The sequence below is a fragment of the Acipenser ruthenus genome, chromosome 2 (genome assembly GCF_902713425.1).
Source record: "Acipenser ruthenus chromosome 2, fAciRut3.2 maternal haplotype, whole genome shotgun sequence".
NCBI classification, from domain to species: Eukaryota; Metazoa; Chordata; class Actinopteri; order Acipenseriformes; family Acipenseridae; genus Acipenser; species Acipenser ruthenus.
The window spans coordinates 38975353-38995896 of NC_081190.1; the positions used below are offsets into that span (position 1 = coordinate 38975353).

Sequence of the window (20544 nt, forward strand, 5' to 3'; positions counted from 1 at the left end):
TAAAGCCCTTGTATTGACCAATCAGGTTAAGTCTCAGATCCATTTTGTAATATTTGTTTAAATATACGCAGGGATGTCCAATGACAGTCCTGGAGGGCCATTCCACACCAGGTTTAACAGGTACATTTACATAATATATATATATATATATATATATATATATATATATATTACCAATTTCAGGGTCTGGATGTACGTTTAATTGGTTGAATTAAACAATTTAGAACATGGTTGGAACAAAGACCAGTAGTGGAAAAGCCAACAAGGTTGTTAGCATTCTCAGGGGATACAATTATTTTCACATTTTCAAGTTCATTTTTTTTTTTTTTTTTTTATTTAACCAGGACCGAACCCTTGAGATATACATCTCATGTTAAAGTGGGGCCTGGAAACTAATGTAAGCAGCTTAAACTACAACAGCTGTTTTGTCTGTAAAAGTTAAAGAATTATAAGAGGTGGGAAAAGATTAATGGGGAAAGAATCAGCTGACTGCAATCTTATCTGGTAGGACTGATCAGTGTTACAAAATTACAAGATACATTAAGTTGGCTTCTGTCCCAGTAACAAGTGCTCAGGATATTTCCAGTAAGTAAAACATACCTATAACATTAACAAATGTATGTTCACAACTAAATAAGGACCTGGATCTTTTGATGCCTGAGAGAGGCCCTCCCTTAGCCTGTATTCCTAGTCATTCTTTCCCCTGGACACTATATTATCTGGACTCTGTATGTCTGCAGCATTAGGATTTCTGATAACGTAAAGCCTTTGCTGATCAGCTTTATCACAGCACTTTAGACATTTTACTAACAGTTTACTATCATTTCATAATGGTTAGGTTTGGGACAAAGGTTAGGGTTTCTCGGTTTACTAGGAATGCTCATTGATATTGATCAGGTTAAGGAATGAACCCATTCTTACACAAAATGTATTTGCTTACATACTGTAATGCTTCAATATTAGGGGTAGCTCTGCACAGCCAGATTTATAAGGCAGCATAATTATCGGTTGCCTTAGTCACTTCTCTGTGTGTGTTTCTTTTGTTGTTTAAGAAATAAAATATATTATAAACTTCAAAAAGGAAGCAGAAACATCTGTACAAATGTAGAAATCCATTTAGCAGCTTTAATGCACTTGAAAAAGGTAACAATGACAGAACACATTGCCAAGTTTAAACAAGTGAGTTTAGAAAAAATTCACAATGCACTTTAATACGATAGATACGTCTAACCGGACCCAGGAAAGCTAGCATTTTATTTAATAGACATACTGTATATTTAAAGCTGCAATGTACCACACCCTGCTGTTCACTTGATGTCATCAAGAAGCTGAATTTGTTGTCTGCTCTATTTACCTGCAGTTTTTTACTTAAAAATCGGCTACACTAAACAGACCTGCTTCTGTGTCTACTTGTCATCAACAAGGTTTTGTTTTTAAACCCATTTGTGACACTGCATTGTTAAGAATATTTTAAAATAACAATTACTAAATGTCTTGTCTCTTGGTAAATAGCCACACTGCATAATATATGCATTTCTTAAATACATGTCTTAAAGGCAACATATCTTTAGAATTGGAAGAAAAAAATATATATTATTTCCAATATAAACATTTGATCCTATTAAAAAGTATACATTTGAAAATCAGGGCAACACATTTGTTAACTTGCATTAGCAGCAAAAGCAAAAACAAGTATATATAAAAAGTATATATATATATATATGTATACACACTTCACACACACATTATATATGATTACATTAAATATGAAATTGATGCTTGGTACAGATTTTAAAATTAGGTATTATTTTTACCGAAGATAACCAACAATACAGAATGCAAAAAATACAAAATACACAAAAAAACAATTAGAGTACAATTGAGATTGCGCAGGTGTCACTGATAAATCACAGTACTGTATCTAGCCAGGGTACTTGTATACAGTACTCCCTCAGCATTTCACATTGATATTTCTTTATTGTGGCAAAAGCCAAACACCTCAACAACACTATTTTGTTCACCTTTAGTGATATTACAAATGAAAACCACTAGCAATCTTTAACCCTCTTACCAGTTTGCCTGTATTGAAATCTCTGTTATCTAACCAGAGTACATATAGTACAATTATATAAAAGATTCATGTTTTAAAATACTTGTTTGTTGAAATGAAAAATAAATAATTAACAACAATCAAACACAATCCCTCCCCCTCTGTAAGAGTTGCAAACTACAACCTTTCACACTCATCAATATGATGAGTGAGAACCAGGGGAATTATTTTGAAGAACACATTTACATATTGAGCTTTACTGCAAATATATATAGAGAGAGATAGAGTGAGGGCTGAAAAATAAAACAAATGTCCGTGTCAATGCCAAATCCTTAGTACATTTTTGTTATTGTAAAAGCTGGTCTTTTTGTAACGTTAACGGTAAAGCGAGTATTTCTTAAATCTTGTGAAGTCAAACTGCCCACAGCATGCTCCACAGACCGAAATACATTTTGATATTCTGTATCTGCAGGTTCTATGGAGAGGTCTATTCTGGAAGGTTTTCTTTGACGTATGACTGAAGGTTTAAGCTGATCAGAAAGGAATGCAGTTGTCTTTGACTGTCCAGTATAGCGAGTCCTCTGTAGATACAAGGTGATGTGATCATGTGCAGAGCCCAGCCTGGCTGCTATTCCATTTAGACTGGTCTGTAAAATTCAAGAGATCTTTAGTTATTTTCTGATGCATAATATTATATATGTTAAACCTTATAAAAGTTTCACAGTAAATACATAGCAATATAATAAATCATAAAGTGCATCATAGCTAAGCATTGTAAAGGCCGAATGGCCTCCTCTCGTTTGTAAACTTTCTTATGTATAGTAAAGCATATTAATAAACATGGCAAACTAGGATAAACCGTTGTAAATGCACAGTATAACCATTAGAAAAGTACGGTAAACCTGCAAAAATAACACTAAAGAATAACATTATAGAGTGAATACAATTCTAGATAAAGTTTAGGACGTTATATTAGCGAGGGAGACTTTTCACCAAATACACTCTATGCACCCTGCACATACCGAAGTTATAATATGACAAACGTTTTGGTATTTCTTTTCTTAGGTTACTGAATTGAAAAAACAAGTAAATTAGGTGTCTTCTGCTCTGAGCCACAACTCTAATCAGTCACTCATCTCAGTGATAATTTACATACTGTATTTGCATTAAGAAATGTACTGTAAAACCACTTGACAAGCCAAGGCAAAAGTAGAATTTTCCCAGAACCCTTTCCACATTGCTTTGTTTTACTAAAACATGCCCTTTATCCAGGAGCACACAAACATACCAACGTCTATCTACTTGAAAACAGAAAGGTCCTTTCAGAAAGGATCAGCAGCAGCGGACAGGCTGTTGCCAGTACCGTGTGAGGTATTTTTACAGTTTGTTAAACAGGTCTTTTCTGTTTCCCGAAAGGTACAGATCCCACTGAAGAAGGACGCCTACCAGACAAAGGTGTTAAAGTTGAGCAGGACTATGTGGGATAAAGGGCTAAATATAGCGTCACCTCAAACAGCTTCACTGCCAATCAACTCACTCAGACAGTTTATTAATGAGTTTAAAATCCAGCAGGTATGTTTTATTACAAGCTTTAGTTTCCATAAGGGACTTTGAAATTACTGTCTCTGTTTGTGAAGCTGCAATCTGGCTCTGGGGGTACAATATGTAATGTTGTTGCATTATTGGCTTATATGTGCTTTAGCTGCAATAATACCTTTAAACATTTTAGACAAAAAACAAATATATGTGAAAGCCTCCTTACAGGATCCTGAGCCTCCAAGGCAGGCGATCTACCGCTCATCGTCCTCACTGTCACAGTGCAGGACAGAGGCCTGTGGCTCAGTCTCCAGCCCCATCAGGTTCTCCTCCGTTTCCTGCTCTCCACAACAGCTCCGCAGTGCAACCAGACGGTGGTGAATAGCCAAGTGGAGACGCGCCGTTTCCTTCGCACAAGCCTGCAATGAGAAGGGCAAAGGCTTTCTGTCACGGCATGCCCATCAACAGCATAGTAATTGTCTAAACCCTTTAGGACCAGGCATTTTGGGGCTATCAGCATTCCACCACAAGAAATGCCACTAGCAGCAGTTCTATATGTGCCTGTTAGCAATTACTCTTAATTATTCTTTAGTGCAGGACTTTTGAATAACCAATAAGTTTTATAAAGAGAGGGTCATTTTTTTTTTTTATTATAAAATTGTTAACTGCTTCAGCACTCTATACCACATAAGATATTACTAATTTATAACTTGCCATTTTTTTTTTATTGTATTTAAAAATATATATCCTAAATATTACAAATCTGATTGCTGTAACTTTAACATTTTGGAAAAAAATCTCAACATGGTACACTGCTGTAGTTGGGAGCCATAGTTAAGATGCTGGGATAGTTGTGTTCCACCTTATAATGACAATGCAAGTAGTTGTGTAATGAAACTACGGGGCAAATGGGAGCCATGATCAAACCGCCTTATAACTTCCCTGTCTGTCTTATGAAGAGGGAGAACAGTATTTGTTAAAACTGGACTAGGTGCAGGGCAAGTGGGCCCCTACCTGAACTGCAAGCCCTCACCTGTATGAGGAACACTCGAATGACCTGGTTCTCCAGGTCAGTAGCAGTGAAGCACAGTTTTTTCCTTGCTGGCTTGAACACATTCATCTGAGCCCAGAGCTTAGAGTTGAGGATCACTTTCAGGTTACCCTGGTTTCTCATCACTGTAAACCAAAAATGCATCCTTTTAAAAACTTTTTTTTTTTTTTTTTTTTAATGCATTGCATATTCAGCTATTCAGAGGCTATTCCAAGGCTGTTAAAGGGCAACATGGTATGGATTTGAAATATAAGAGTTAACTAATGTATGAGTAGGGCTTGAATATTTCGTTTTTTATTTTCATTATTTGGCAAAAATCAGCTATTTCCGGTTATTAAAAATAAACACCACTCAAACTCATACATTTTTGTTTCTATAATATATTGCATGTACGTTTCACGAATACATATACAGATGTTAATTTACTGTGGTTTAGGATGTCCATATTTAGGATTCAGGTAATGTAGAGCTGTGGATGCATTTTGAATCAGAGAATTGTGAATAATAACAGCTTTCTCTTTATGCCCTATTACAGCCAGCGTTTCTCTCACACTGTAATGTTGGGGTTCGGATGTGGTTATATGAATAATTCAGGTGGATGCTGACAGATTACAATCTTACAATTTTATTACTGCAGCTTGCATGTTGTACACATTATTTTCCAACTTCTCAACTCAATTCCTGGTTTATCAATAAAGCTTATTGAATACAATACCCTTAAATAACTTTATACAAACAATTAGGAGGCAAACACTAATATACTACTGCAAAGCAATCTGAAAGTTAAGAGAAGAGTTTAACCAATTGACTTATTAGCCTTTTAACAGTAAGTATTTTTCATTTATTATAATTGTTATTTTATTAATCACAATACTGATGTTGTTTTATTAATTTGGTATATTTTACAAGTATTATACATTTTGTAAATATAAATGTTAACCTAACTTTTAAATAATTACTGGTCCTAAACAATAACAAAAATAATCTTACAACACTACAGAGTTGTTATTGTTTTTTCAGCCCACTCCAGTCACTAACGAGTGTATTCTATTATGTGTGTCCACAAAAATGGATAATTGGTCAGTAGCAATGTCTTTTCACACTGCCCTCCTTCTGAAAGCCATTTTCTTTATGTAGAAAGAGAGTAATGAATGATTGAAGTTATTTAAAATACATTGCCAGAACCCAGGTTTATCGGTTTAAAAAAATAAAAACTGCATTTTCTGAATAGGCCTTTGTGGTGTTTTTTATTGTTTAAAAACAAAAACTTCAAGCCTTGTGTATGAGTTAACACATTTGCACTATTGGCTTGTTTTCATAGACCCTGATTTGCACTAGTCTTAGATTACCTTAACTAAGCTAACATTAGGTCGTCCAAGATTAGTGCTAATTGGGATCTGTGAAAACAGCTGTATGTGGCACTTCTTTCTCTTAGCACATCCACTGATGTACTGTACTTCTTAGAGCTCTATGAGGCTTTTAGGAGTGCATTAAATGTGTGAGTTTAATAAAGTAACAGGATGTGATAACTGAAACTGATACAAACTGAATCTAAACAAGAATACATTCGTTGGGATAACTGTACTGAAGTCGCTCTTGAAGCCGGTACAATCCCTTACAATACCTAAAAATAAATATTCTTCCCATTAGGAAACTTTACCTAGTCGAGATTGCAGGTTGCCACTTTCCTCTGTGGCCATATCGTTGAGCCTCAGAACTCCCCTTCCTCTCTCCAACCAGGAGCCAGTGGATTTCTCAAACACAAACAGTTTGCAGGTAATCTACAAACAGAGAAAGAGAGATATGCAGGTTTCCAAGCTGCTGGTAGATCCTATTTGTGAAACAGGGATAGATCTTCCCATTTTTTTATTTAATTTTGACCATAATATGGAACTTTGATTTGTTTTTAAATGCATTAAGAGTATACAGCCCACTGAGTATATAGCTCATGTATTTGTATCGGCGGCTGGTGGACATCTTGGTGAAGGGACAGCCTGAAACCAAGATGGCCGCCATTTTCAAAGCCACGTGGGGATGGCATTGTTTGATTGTGTAAATGTGGGAGTGATTGATGATTGTGTTCGTGAAAAGTGGAATGTGGCCAGGTGGTGATTGAGTGAATGATTAACTGTCAATCAACCCCTGGCCACATGGTATAAAAGGCAGAACAATGACTGTTTGGGAGAGAGTGTGTAGGAGAAAGTATGAAAAGCAAAAGCCTGTGTGGCATAAGTTTAAATAATGAGTGAAAGCCTGGGTGGCATGAGTTTATCAGGAACATTGATAGTTTATACTTTATGGCCCACGAGCCAGTCTTTTATTTATTAGGTTTTATGACTAAAACCAGACTTTTCTTTTGTTCCTGAACTAAACCATGTACTTGTTTTTGTGTACGGGAACCCCTGAATACTGCATAAGACAGGTATATGAGTGTGTGTGTGTGTGTACATATATATATATATATATATATATATATATATATATATATATATATATATATATATGTACATATATATATATATAATTATAATTTAGCCAGGAATTCAAAGGTAGTTTTAAACTTTCGAAGGTTCGTTAGGCTCATTCATTCACTGTGTTTTTTTTTCTCGTTTGACAATGTGTGAATAAATCACACAGTAAATGTCACTCACATGCAAAATTTGATCTTTTGATTTGTATAATGCATATTATTACTTAACTCTATATGGTGCCGCTACCATGTATGGAGCAGAGTATAGTATTGCAAAGCACTGGGGGGTACATATAGCGGTTGTAGTGCTTCAGTAAAATATGAATACCTCGTGTACAAGACAGTGTAAGAGAGAAGTGCTACGGTAGAATATATTTGAAACATAAAAAATATATACGTTAACACTAATAATTTTAATTTAAGAAACTGAGCACCGTCCACCCCTCCCCCTCCAGCTCCTGTTAGCCAAAGGCAAACCTTTGCATTGTATAGCATAAGCTGTATTGAAAGAAATGTCTCGAAACCCCTCTGCTGTTTGGGATTTTTTTGTTAAATGCCCAGACGACCAAAAAAAAAGTGTAATGCAAACTGTGCAAGCGACTGTGGTATCATGGAGGCACAACCAATCTCCGGGGTCACTTGACAAGCATAAGTTCATATTATTATTAATATTTCTAATAATAGTAAAATGTGACTGATAACCTGCTTGGAATGATGACTGTTAAATAAAGCTGTGTTTTGCCTAAGTCCACTACAGTTGGTGCTGTTGCAATGCAAGCTTACTTTATATATCACAAGCAGCATCAATTACGTGTAAATAAACAATGTGTATTTTTATTTAAATTATATTCTATATAACGTATTTTTAAACTACATGTGCGTTTTATTTCATTTATATGCATTACCTGTAAAATAACAGAATTTTCAATCAAATATAAACAAGTAGCTATGGTGATGTCACCAGTAAATTATGCAAATTAGTAGCATTGAAGGTTCTAACCTTCCTTCGGTAATGTGTTCCGAACGTTCAAAGGTCAAAATGATAGTATGAAGGATAACTGTACCTGCATGACTCTGCTCTCCTCCTCTTCCCCTGTGAAGACCTCCACCTGCTCCAGCAGACATCTCTTACTGGAAGCCGCAGTGTACGCGGCTGCAGACTCTCTTAATGTCTGCCTTCTCACTGCTGGGAGGTAACACAGCAATAACACAGTTACAGCATTAAAGAGAGACACGCACACGCGTACCTCTAATATGTAAAGTAGATTTCATTACATTTATTATTATCACACACGAATTCCGCTGTTTGTTTTTAAACCATTTGTAAATAGTTTTTTTTCTTTTTCTGCTCCTACTACATTTCCCTTCTACAACAGTGTTTTGACTTGTTACATTCTTAGCCACATGGGGCGATACATGCTGAAAATACAGCATTGTAACAAAACATTAATAAATACAAATCCGCAAAGTATTGGGATAATGCATGAAATATGAAATGCTCCATATTTGCCAGGGCAAATACTGTATTTAGGTGTAATTCCCCCACAGTATTTACTTTTGTAAGGTGGCTCTGAGCTTGACAGTTCGGACCCAGAAGAACTTGAGTCTTCATCTAATGATGCATCGTCTTCGCTATCTTCATTGTCAGAGTCTGAGGTTTTGAGTGGGCTCTGTTAAAAGAAGAAACATATTTTACAGCATTGACAATTAAATTACTGTAACTGGCAGGTCTGGTTACACCTAATTTACAGAGTACAAAAAAACACTGCATGCAACTGGGGTTTTAAATCACTGGCCATATTCACCAACAAATGCAACAGCAACCGCTCATTTTTCTAGAACAATAATTTAACTGTTCTTACCTACAACGGTTTCTTGCTAGTTTTAAAGCATATTGTTTTATGTATTTGGGAAAATCTGCCTTTTCCCTGGCACTCGTTTCTAAATAGTTCCCTGTGTCTTTCCAACTTTCCAATCTTATAATCCCACAGGGTATATTATAAAATTCTTTACATTCTTTAAACTGAAAGGAAAATTGGAGTTGTTTGTCTAACACAAATACACACATTCATGAATAAGTTGCTTTTGACAGAAAGTGTATTGTAACATGAAAATAATACACTTACCAAAACTCTTTCACTCATATTTTCTCCAAACACAAACTCTGATTTGCCATCTATTCTGGTTGTCTTCTGATTTGCAGGGTTTCTGCAGAATACAATTGAATTGTTTGTAGTCAGAGTTCAGTAACTCTTGGTTAGAAAACTAGTAAAACATTTAATGTAATTTCATGTGTCTTTGAAGTTACAATACACAACTGTATTACTGAAAATCTTATTATGGTTTAACATTGAGAGAGAGATACAGTTTAATGCTAACACACCACCTAAATCCACCTACAAAAAACAATGGAAAACTACATCCTCTGATATACTGAATAATAATATAATTTACCTTGCTGCCACTGTTGGAGAAAGCTGAAGGAAGATGTTGGATGTTGATTCCATTTCTACACTTGCTGCATCCTGTGCTGACAAAGCTGATGGCTCCTGAACCATCTGTAAACCAGAAGTCAAATTCATTAGTTCAGTGAGTGGTTATCTTTAGCTACCAAGGCTATAATTATTGCATCGCAGCTCCAGAAAGCTACTGCTTGGTAATACAATCCATTCTAGAATGCACTAATCTTAAATGCTGGTACAACAAAGAGAACTGACTTTGCCCCCAAGTAGTGGAATAGAAAATGCTGCACTCTGTAGCTAATTAAGGAAACGTTTGTGTTTTAAAGGGTAATGTAAAGCTGATTCTAAGTAATCATCATAGTTTGACATCTAACAACCATCAAAGCAGGATAGGGCAGAAAGAGGATTATATAAAACTCAGACCCACTGATACGATATAGGTCAATTTTGATACTGTACTTTGAAGCATTCAGGGTGAATTCTATTTGTTATATTTTGCTATATATTTGTGTTTAATATTAGCTCACGTGGATCTATAAGCAGTGTTTAAATATTAAAATCAGAGATGAGATCATTGTAATACCTGAGGGGTTGTTGCTGCACTCACACAGCAGCTGGGTGTCTCCTCACTGGGCACTGACTGAGAGAAGCTGTGCAGTGGTGGGGCTTGGAGGACAGCAGGCCATAGGAGAGTCCGTTTCACACTTGGAAGGACAAGCCCTGATTTTATGAAGTAAAAGAGGTACCAGTGTGTATTAGGACATTCAAACTGTAGCTGTGCATACAAATTAACATCTTTATATGTTTAGATAATTAATAAACTCTGTTTGTGGTGTACAGTTTCAGATGCTTTTAGTGCACATATAAATGGAAGCCAACGACTCTGAATCCACGCTGTTCAAATAGTCATCTCAGAAACTATTTCTTACCTGTTTCTGTGCTGCTGCTGCTGTCAACATTCAATCTGCTGAACAAGCTTGATGGCATAAACACATTATTTCCTGCAACTGCAAAACAGAAAAAAGCATTTTCCTTTTGTGTAGTAATATCTTTAATCTGTTTCCTTTTTAAGGAAGTCCATCAGTTGTGACAAACATTGAATAATACATCACAAGATTTATGATTAAAATGAGTGCAGTCTAAAGCCCCTTTCACACTGGCACTCCTACCCGGTTCCAGACCCGAGTTCTGGCTACCCGGGTCACAATCCCGTGTAGTGTGAAACTATGTACCTGGGTGGTACCCGAGTTGACCCCGATCCCAGTGACCCACCTCAGGATATGGGTTGACACGCTTTGATCTGGGTTGAGCGAGACAAAATGCATGACGGCCGTTCATAAGCCGACTAAATAACAAACAGCAACGCCTGTGTGAAGGTTTTACTTCCGCAAGGAACATTTCTGTATAGCCATGTTTTTGTTGATTGAGACAGCATCAGCCAGATTGCTGGAGGGATGAAGAAAATTTTGCTCTAATCAACATTTGGGCCGATGGCTCAATCTAGAGAAGCTTGGACAAGCTGCATCCGGGACACTGATACGCGCATTGTGTACTTGTGTCTGTCACCCAGGTCAACCCTGCTTTATCACAAGGAGTGTGAAATCACGTTGCCGACCCACATGACACTGGGTCCTGACCCGGTTAGGTTCTGACTCGGGTAGAACATGCCCGTGTAAAAATACTACACAGTCCTACCTGGCTTTTGTGGAGGGAAGGAGAGAGTGCAGCTAAATGAAGATGATCTCACTCGTTTATCTCTGCAGTTTGAATCTGCAACACAAGAGCAAAAGATGTTAAAAGGAAACTCGCTGTCACGGTCATTGATTTATGTTGCCCCTTTAGATGGTATTTAGGATGTCTTGCTGTGCTCCTCCCAGCCCTAATGTTTAATTTAGTGCACTGGCCCTGTGAAACCTACATTTTTTTTTTTTTTTTTTTTTTTAATTATTATTTTTTTAATTCATTATAAAAAATAAGAAAACATTAAATAAATGTTGGCAGGCAACACTTAATCTTACCGGCTTGAATGTGTGAGGCTGTAGAGGAGTAGGTAAAAGAAGTGGATCTTCCACGTTTTTCTGCTGGGACTCCCAGGCCTGTTGGAGATTAAAACATGAAATACAGGTATATTCAAGAACGAAAATAAACATGGATTTTTAGACAATGCAGCATTTGTTTTAAAAAACCTCTGCCTATATTAATGTTTTAACAAAAATAGCCCCCACCCTTACAATTTGAAGCTGACAATACATGAACAGGTAATTCATTACTGGCTGTAGTTATTAGAAGGTTTTCATGATATTTTTTTTACAAATCAGTATTTAAAAAAAAAAAAAAAGGGAACACATTTTCTAACGGTGTTACACCATTACCTACCACTTTCATATTTGGAGTCCTCAGCTGGCCTCTGCAAAAAAACAACAAAACAACACAACAAAAAAACAAAACAAAAGTATATTTAAATGGTGTTCATTTACAATGCTTGTTAAAGTTTACATTTCAGCATAAACATGGTTTACCAATACTGATGTTTAGTAATTAGGTTAACTCCTCTTTTATTTATTTTAATTAAAAAGCAGGTCAAACAGAGACCACACTTGTTTATTATTACCATCTGAAATTAATGGTGCTGAGTTTTACTCAAAACTCACAGTGATGGCAATAAATGCCATCAAAATACTGTAGACTAAAACTGATCTGTTACAACTGCTTAACTTTGTAACATGTGTCGAATAAACAGCCCTGAGAAATAACCACATACTAACACTGCATTACAATGGCTTGGTGTTTTTCTTTGCAAAACAGACGTCAATTACCTTCAGGGTTTGTTCTTTCTTGTGAAAAACAAACACAGGAGGAGCGATCCCTGGGTTCTCTGAAAGCAAACAAGGAAAGACGTGAGTCTACATCTCCAAGTATGTACAGTATATACATAAGCATTGCAGGAATTAGCCGTCGGCCCGACATTCATTCAGCATGATCCCCTAAACATTAACCGACTGCAGCCAGTCACAAACCAGTTAAATCCATACTTAGGCGGTTTGCAGTGCATGCTACCGAAGGAACCCTGGTTGTGCTGCCATCTGAGGATTATATTGTGATGTAAATTATGTGTGATGCAAATGACTGACATTGTCCAATCCATTAGGGCCTGGAAACGACTATACTCTGCATGTCATAATCTAAATCCAAGAACAAGATAATTGGCAGTTATTGTTCTGGAATGGTTAACTTTTTGATTATTGATTATGCCAAAAGCTAACTGATAGCTCTGAGGTCAAGGTGGTTGAATCTGTTGTTTTCTAAAGCATGATACATTTCATACTTTGATTTTTGTTCAAAGTGTAGTGTCATCTGCGATGCTATGTTGACATGTTTAGGCAGGTACTTTTGTTTTCGTTTCACAAGGATCTGAATTTTATCAGTATGTAATTGTACTTGCAATGATAAACCGCTTGAAAACATATTTCAGTCATGTAGCAGAAGGGTCACAAAAGTGATCAAAATCTAATTCCCCAAGCAAATTCCCACCTTTCCCTAGAAGGTTGGCAGTGCTCCAGATAAGGGGTGTACTGTCGTAATTAATTTACACCCCACAAAAAATATTGAGGAATTGTTGCACAGCCGTGGAAAAACAGATACGAATGTCGCTTTAACTGTAGTACAGAAAGGAAGTGTTTAGTTTCTCTGCGACCGCCAGAAGCTTCTACTGGTGCACTCGAAAAATGAGCGATTCATGTCACAACCAATATCGGTCTAGATTGTGTATACATTAAGAAAATAACAACTATGCCCTCCTTTCTTATCACCACGCTTTAAAATACCTGCAGCGGATAGAATACTCTTGCAACAATTAAAAACTATATACATTAATAAATAACAGTCATTTCAGAGGAAAAGAGTGTTTTACATATAAGAGTAACATACTGGGGTCTTGCTCATAAAAAGAGTAACTCACGATTGGGAAGCCAAATTTAGTTGGTTCGTTATTGATTCCAATGCAGAATGACAAACAAACAAGATTTCACAGCACGATCTGTACAGACGCTAAACTGAACGACACATTTTCTAAAGGAGGTTCAGGTTCATCGGTTTTTAAATGTTACATTATCGTGCCTGCTAAAGGTTGTTGTTTGAATATATAGCTAAGTAAATGTAGTTTACAGTAGCTTCAGTTTGTCATTTTCATACTATGAGCTATTGGAGATAAGTACACCATAAAGTATTACTTTACACATTTGTACATGTTTATGCTATCATATAGACTTAATTACTGTAATTGCTGCATTTGTTTTGTATGGGGCGTTTAATCTTGTTTCCGGACTGTGAATATATTTGCAATTCTATTTTACCACTGATCCAAGTAATGTTTGTGTGTGGTCACAATTTTTTTTTTTTTTTTTAATAAGCGTTTAATTTAACAACCATAATACATTTTTGGTAGCGCTGCCATCATAATATACTGTACAATTTAATTGTATGCCTCTCCGTTTTCAGTGAACATACACAGCTGCCAACACTGACAAAACACAATGCAAGTAACATGTGGCCGAAAACAGACACCTTCGCTATAGAAAAAGTGTAAAGCACAGTTATAACATCATTATTTTTGTTTATTATGACTACATTTTTGATGATTTAATTCAGTAAATGAATCCTGTGCAAAATTTCACCTTAGGAATAAAAAAAAGTAATTGTACTAATCGTGACTTATTTTATTATCACAAAAATGTACTACTGCAGTTCGTAAGCAATTTAAAATTACTACTGCCGACACATTTCTGGGAGTGATTACTACCGACAGAAAAAAATGATCTGGAGCACTGGCTGGGGCAGAAAAACAGGCGAATCCCCTACCTTCTGGGACAAAAACGGCTTGTCAGTCCTGCATCGCAAAACAATAAAGCAGAATGAAAAGCAAACCTTGTTTTGTGGCAGTTTTCCCAGTCAGTGTTTTAGAAAATGAAATGCATGGATGGAAATAAGCCTACTATTGCATAGCAGCTTCACCCATTCCAGGTTTTACTACAAGCTTGATTAGTCACAGTGTATAGGTAACATGCCCAGTTGTGTCTTATTAAACTCATAGCAAAAACCAGGACTGATCAAACTGCTATGCAGTGGGAGTCTTACGGTATTTCCATCCCTGAAATGTTACTTTTCTGCAGAGCTCTAAAACTATATTCTGTTTACAAGCCTCTCCTAATAGAACAGTGAATGACTCGTTCTCCAGTGCCAGAAACCATTATGCAATCATCTCTTGCAAACACACACTGTACTGGAACAAACACTGCTCTGACAAAACTCTGCAATCAGTGGGTTGTTAAAAGTATAACCCCATAAAAAAAATACTGGCTGACTAGGTTCTTGCATTCATACCAGCTCAATCCAGTCCAGAGGACTTGCCTCACCATAATGACACAATTAGACACCTTTAAAACTAAGCAGCACAGGGACATAAGTGTTGCCTAATGTTTAATGGTAATATCATCACACTAGATGCATTTTGGATTGCTTCCTTGGTTTGACTGTTATATGATTTCTTCCTAAAAAAAACATATATATAAATTGTATTTTCTGGCCACAAACTCCCTAGCCAATAATGACTGTGGCTAATATGTCAGCAACAACAACCCCCCAAATAGGCATTTAAATGGGGCTGTATTCCGTGCTTTCTAAATGAATACTGAACTTTGTGTGCTCCAGACAGACTACCATAACACTGTCATTCAACACACACAGTTATTCATTCAGATCCACCTCAAGCCTGGTTATACCACGTTTGTGACATTGGTTACTTAGAATGTAGTCCAGGGATTAGGATTTTATTTTAAGTTGTCATGAAAACAGAATGCTATAAACTGTCTTAAACTTGATTCCATTTGAAAATTAGGCCAAATAGTTAGTTGAGGTCAGGCCTGTGTTTGTATACCATGACATGCCAAGGTTTAGGCAGCTGTCTGGCCCATTCAGTCAAGCAGAGGGGAACTGTCAAGACCAGGCCTCGCAAACACTGTGACTGTGAGGGGTGGCTGCCGTCATTCATACAGAAATGACACTTGCAGACAAGCAGAATGTCAAGGACGTTGATTAACACCTGGATGGAAAGTAACCGAGTAAATGACGTTGGAGCTTTTTCAGGTTAAAGCTTTCTCTTGCAGGTTCCTCCATAGCATTTAAGGGAAAGACTTCATGAGCTTTCCAACTGGCCGCATAATTCCCTTCACTAAATCAAAGCTCTCAAGAGGAGAAAGCAAAGTCTGGTAATGAAGAACTGTTTCTACAAGTTTTTTTTCTTTTCTTTTTATTGTGAATTTCTCAATTGTAATACCATTTCCAATGTCTACGGTCTCAATACTATCATTTTTGTATTTGAACATTGGGATCTTATTTTCATAGTGGCTGTGAAATGCCCCATCCTGCCCTCCAAAGAGTTCACAACCACAAATACAATTATTTTTAATTGTATTACTATATGCCCCAGCTACATAAACTGTCCAGCATACTTTAGAAAGCAAAGTTATGCCACTGCTGTCAAGACTGGTAACACACTGAATGCCGGTAAAGTCTTGGAAGACACCACTGGACAAAAAAGGGTTATTAGTAACATATATAAATGACAAGCTTGGTACAGGTCTGAGATATCACAGTTATCTAAATGAATGTATTCTTCTGTGGCCTCTGTAAAGCTCTCAAGTATTTCTCTAAGTACAGCTGATACACCACTAACCACTTTGCACAAAGTGCATGCAAGAAGCACCAGATTTGTTCTATGTGTATTTCTTCCTGATGTGTTTTTTTTTTATTTTTTTAAATCTACTAGGGCCTAAGTTTTGGTTACACGTTGGTATACCAGCTGTACCCTTTTGAGGCCACGATGATGCTTGAATCCACTAATGATGCTAAAAATCCACCAGGGTGTGATGACAAAAACAGAAAATTATATACAAAGTGAATCTAAACAAGAATACATTATTTAAAGCCCCTTTCACACTGGCACTTCTACCCGGGTCCAGACCCAGGTTCTGCCTACCCGGGTCACAATCATGCGTAGTGTGAAACCACATACCTGGGTCATACCTGGGTCCCAGAGACCCACCTCAGGATGTGGGCTGACACGCTTTGACCCGGGTTGAGTGAGACAATATGCATGACGGCCGACGAAATAACAAAGAGCCACGTCTGCGTGAAGGTTTCACTTCCGCAAGGAACGTTTTTGTTTATTCTGATTAGCCATATTTTTTGTTGCTTGAGACACACCATGAGCCATATTGCACCAGGGATGAAGAAACATTTGGTCTAATCAACATTTGGGCCGATGGTTCGATCCAGAGAAGCCTGGATGGAAGCGTCAGTAACAAGCTGCTTCCGGGGCATTGATACGCGTATTGTTTACTTGCGTTTGCACCCAGGTCAACCCTGCTTTATCAAACGCAGTGTGAAATTCTGCAGCCAACCCGCATGACACCGGGTCCTGACTGAGATAGGTTCCGACCCGGGTAGAGCATGCCAGTGTGTAAGGGGTTTAAGATAACTGGGTTTTTTCAAGGCCATATCAACTTGATCTTTCAGATGTTTCTAACAAATGCATTGCGCTGATGATGTGTTGCACAGCATTTTAAAATGATCAGACCCTGCATTATTGTACTAATTACTGTAACATTCTATTTTTAATAAAGCCATCTGTCATCTTCTTAAATTAACTAATCAACACCCTTTTATAATCAGTAACTATATAATTCTCAGATTAAAGAAGATTTACTAACACTTGTCTTTAGTCCTTTCAAATTCCCTTTGCATAAACTTCACATCCATAGCAATAAACAAGCTTGCATAATCTTAATTGGCTTGCATGGGCTTGTACTTTTCCTCTGGCAAGCTATGACTATGTTATAAAAATCTCCTGCCAGTTACACTGTCTAAAGTTTTGTTTGTTTAACTGCAGCACAGACGGAAGCCCCAAAGCCCTTCCTCAATCCCTTCAAAAGCACCGGTTTAGACCAGGTTGCACCGGATCTAGCTAGCTCGGCTCGCTCTTGAGGGAGTGAGAAACCAACAGCTCATGGCTGTGCAAACCTAACAAAGCTTAAAGAACGCAGCAGCTGTGCGTGGAATGAATCCAGGCCTGGCCTTGAGTGATTGCATTCGATTCTTAAGCAGAATTCAGAGTGTTTTATTTCATTGACTATGACTGCAAACATGTTTGGCTCTTTGAAGAAAATCATTATACACAAAACATGTATTATTACACTATATACACAGTGACAAGGTTGATGTATTCCTTATACTTAAAGAATGGTGTAAATTAAGCCATGCGGTGTACAGTAGGTTTGTTAACAGACTAGCGTTAATAGGCTAATATTAAGAGCTTAACACTCCATTCAGTCATTTATTTACTGGTATGGTATAGGGTAGACATGTTGGCTAACCTTTTAAAAGTATTATAATATATATATATATATATATATATATATATATATATATATATTATATATATACACACACTAGGAAACAGAGGGCTTTCATATATTAAACTGACCTGTTCCACTGACTGAGATGTAACACACATTGTCTTATGGGGAGACTTCCAGAACCAGAGTGACTCAACATGCTTCCAATAATAACCAGTGGAGAGGTCTCTACTAGATGATTCTCCACTTTCTGAAACTTGAAAATACCATGTCAGTACCTGAGTGACATAATCAAAAGTACAACATATTGCCAGCTGTGGACTACATATCTATGTTTTGCATTCCTCATTCCAAAATATCTTTAATTAAAAAATAAATAAACAAATAAAAAAGACGACCAGCAACAATAAAAACCAATCAGATCTCAAGGGGGTTCTCGCCTTGGTTAAACAATAAACAGTTGCATTGAATTGAGCACTACTGTTTTGTAAATAGTCCAAATCCAACTGCCCATGTTTGTTATACAGGAAGGGTATCGGTAAAGTTGTGGTTCATTTTAGAAAACTGGCGTACAGCGTACAGAATATTATCATACGTAATGTACAGTTGTAGTTTTTTTTTTTTTTTTTTAACAACTTAACAATATTTGAAATATTGCTCTTAAAATTGCCCAATTACTTTTTTTTTATCATTCAATGACTGCGTTTTGACAGTATTTGATACATTATTCTTATAAACTAACGATTACTATTTTATGATCAGTTAATGTTGATAAAAAATAACATATTGGTTAGTTTATATTGTATGTCAGTTTTGGACATCAATAATGTGCCGACAATGTAGACAAAACATCTTGTTCCAGTGTGTGCAACTGGAAGAGTTCACCCTCCTGCAACAGCGACAGTAACAATCATCTAGGAACCACAAGCCTGCATCTCAGGGGCATCAGATATACAATATTGTTTGGCGACACCAGTTCAGCAGTGTTTCGAGTTCTCTACGCACTAGTATTAACTGTTTGACAAATGAAAACACTGAACATACTGTAGAGCTGCGGTGCTGACAAGAAAGAAAACTAGCTTGGTTTAATTGAAAGCAAAATGTTAACGTTAAAGGAAATTCGTCCAAATTAAAATGTTGGTGCATTAGGGGCACATTAATCTGTAATCGGATTTATTTCCGGCTAACTGTTTTAGTTTGTTTTTGCAATGACGTATTTCCATGATTGTATATGTATTACACAATAATAAAATGATTACCTTTGCTGCAGCAGGGTTCTCTGTGGGTCGACTGGCGATCTCGCGGTAGGCTGTAGAAGGAGTTCCTGACATTACAACTTCTCTTGTGGGTAGAAGCAGGTAAAGTTTTACCCCTGCTTGGTGTGTTACCGAGACTAATTTTAACCCTGGTGGTGGATAAAAAAGCCTTGCTTCTGGTGGCAGGGCTCACTGCGCTGGCCGAGCTGTTCGTAGACAGAGGAACGATAGCAGGATATAAAGCAGCATTTCCTGATGTCACTTGCTGGCTCCTCATATCCAAAAATACAATGTAGCAATCTGTATAGTATGACGACTTGGTTAATAAAAAGGATCTACGCGGTTACATTAATGCCTTAGCAAATTAATCTAGAAAATGTAAAACACTACTCAAACCATACACGACCATTGCAATACAGCAATAAAAAAAAAATAGCAAATTCTATAGAAACTAATTTTACAATTACACTAGTCCCTTAATATTTTCTTAAAAACCCGCTTCTTCACGTTTGACGCAAGCGCCGATTCTGATCTACTGATATTAAACGAAGAAAAAAAAAATCCTGAAGATACACTTATCTCTAATGAACTATTTGAATGGTTTTACAACTGCGTTTCAGCTTTCCAGTAAAAAAAAAAAAAAATGATAAAGATTAGTGGGCGGAGATATGTAAAGCATGGGCGTTGTTGAACTGGATTGCACGTGGAGGTCGAGGCTTTGCTACAGTATCTTTCTGACGACGTTGGTGATTCCCAGCTACTGTATATTAGAATGTTGTACTCAAAACTAAATGCATGTCATTATCAATTGAAATGTATTCTGAAGTACTGTTTAAACAATCTCAAGTCAACTTTTTTTTTTTCTTGCAAACACACAACAGTACCTTTTTGGTTTCTTGTTTACTTCATATTTCCACTGTTTAGCAGTGTGTGCATTTTATGAAAATTAGACCTTAGTCCAGTTTGTTTGCATCCCTATAATAAATACACACTGCTTATATGAAGCACCCCCCGCGTCACCCGCCACAATATAAACTGATTTGATGTCAGGGACTACAGTTTTCATTTCACCAAACAATGCTCACATGATATACAGTACACACCCTTATGGGATTTCCTGGATGACCTTCCACTTGCCCTCCTATTCAAAAGCATTGCTTGACATAACTGCGACAGATATGTTTGTCAGGTAAGAAATTAGTGAGTATAGAAACTTGCATGAGTTAAAGGGGTTATAGCTACAGAGATTACTTCTTTCCTGTCACGTGCTTCCATTTGCTTTGTGATGTCACATTAGATACTCATATG

At 36.9% G+C, this 20544-nt stretch overlaps 1 protein-coding gene across 1 annotated transcript; it reads right to left on the bottom strand.

The window, feature by feature from the left end:
• Positions 1-1111: 1111 nt before the first annotated feature.
• Positions 1112-19869, bottom strand: LOC117408294 (ran-binding protein 3-like). Its single transcript, XM_034013178.3, has 15 exons — positions 19240-19869; positions 12386-12444; positions 11946-11976; positions 11588-11665; positions 11265-11339; positions 10499-10576; positions 10153-10289; positions 9562-9665; positions 9234-9315; positions 8663-8777; positions 8172-8293; positions 6298-6418; positions 4620-4762; positions 3813-4005; positions 1112-2697 (listed from the first exon to the last, which is right to left on the bottom strand). Exons 1-14 carry the CDS (start codon positions 19511-19513, stop codon positions 3841-3843), a joined length of 1584 nt encoding a protein of 527 aa, XP_033869069.3. The 5' UTR covers positions 19514-19869; the 3' UTR covers positions 1112-2697; positions 3813-3840.
• Between the last annotated feature and the right edge of the window lie 675 nt (positions 19870-20544).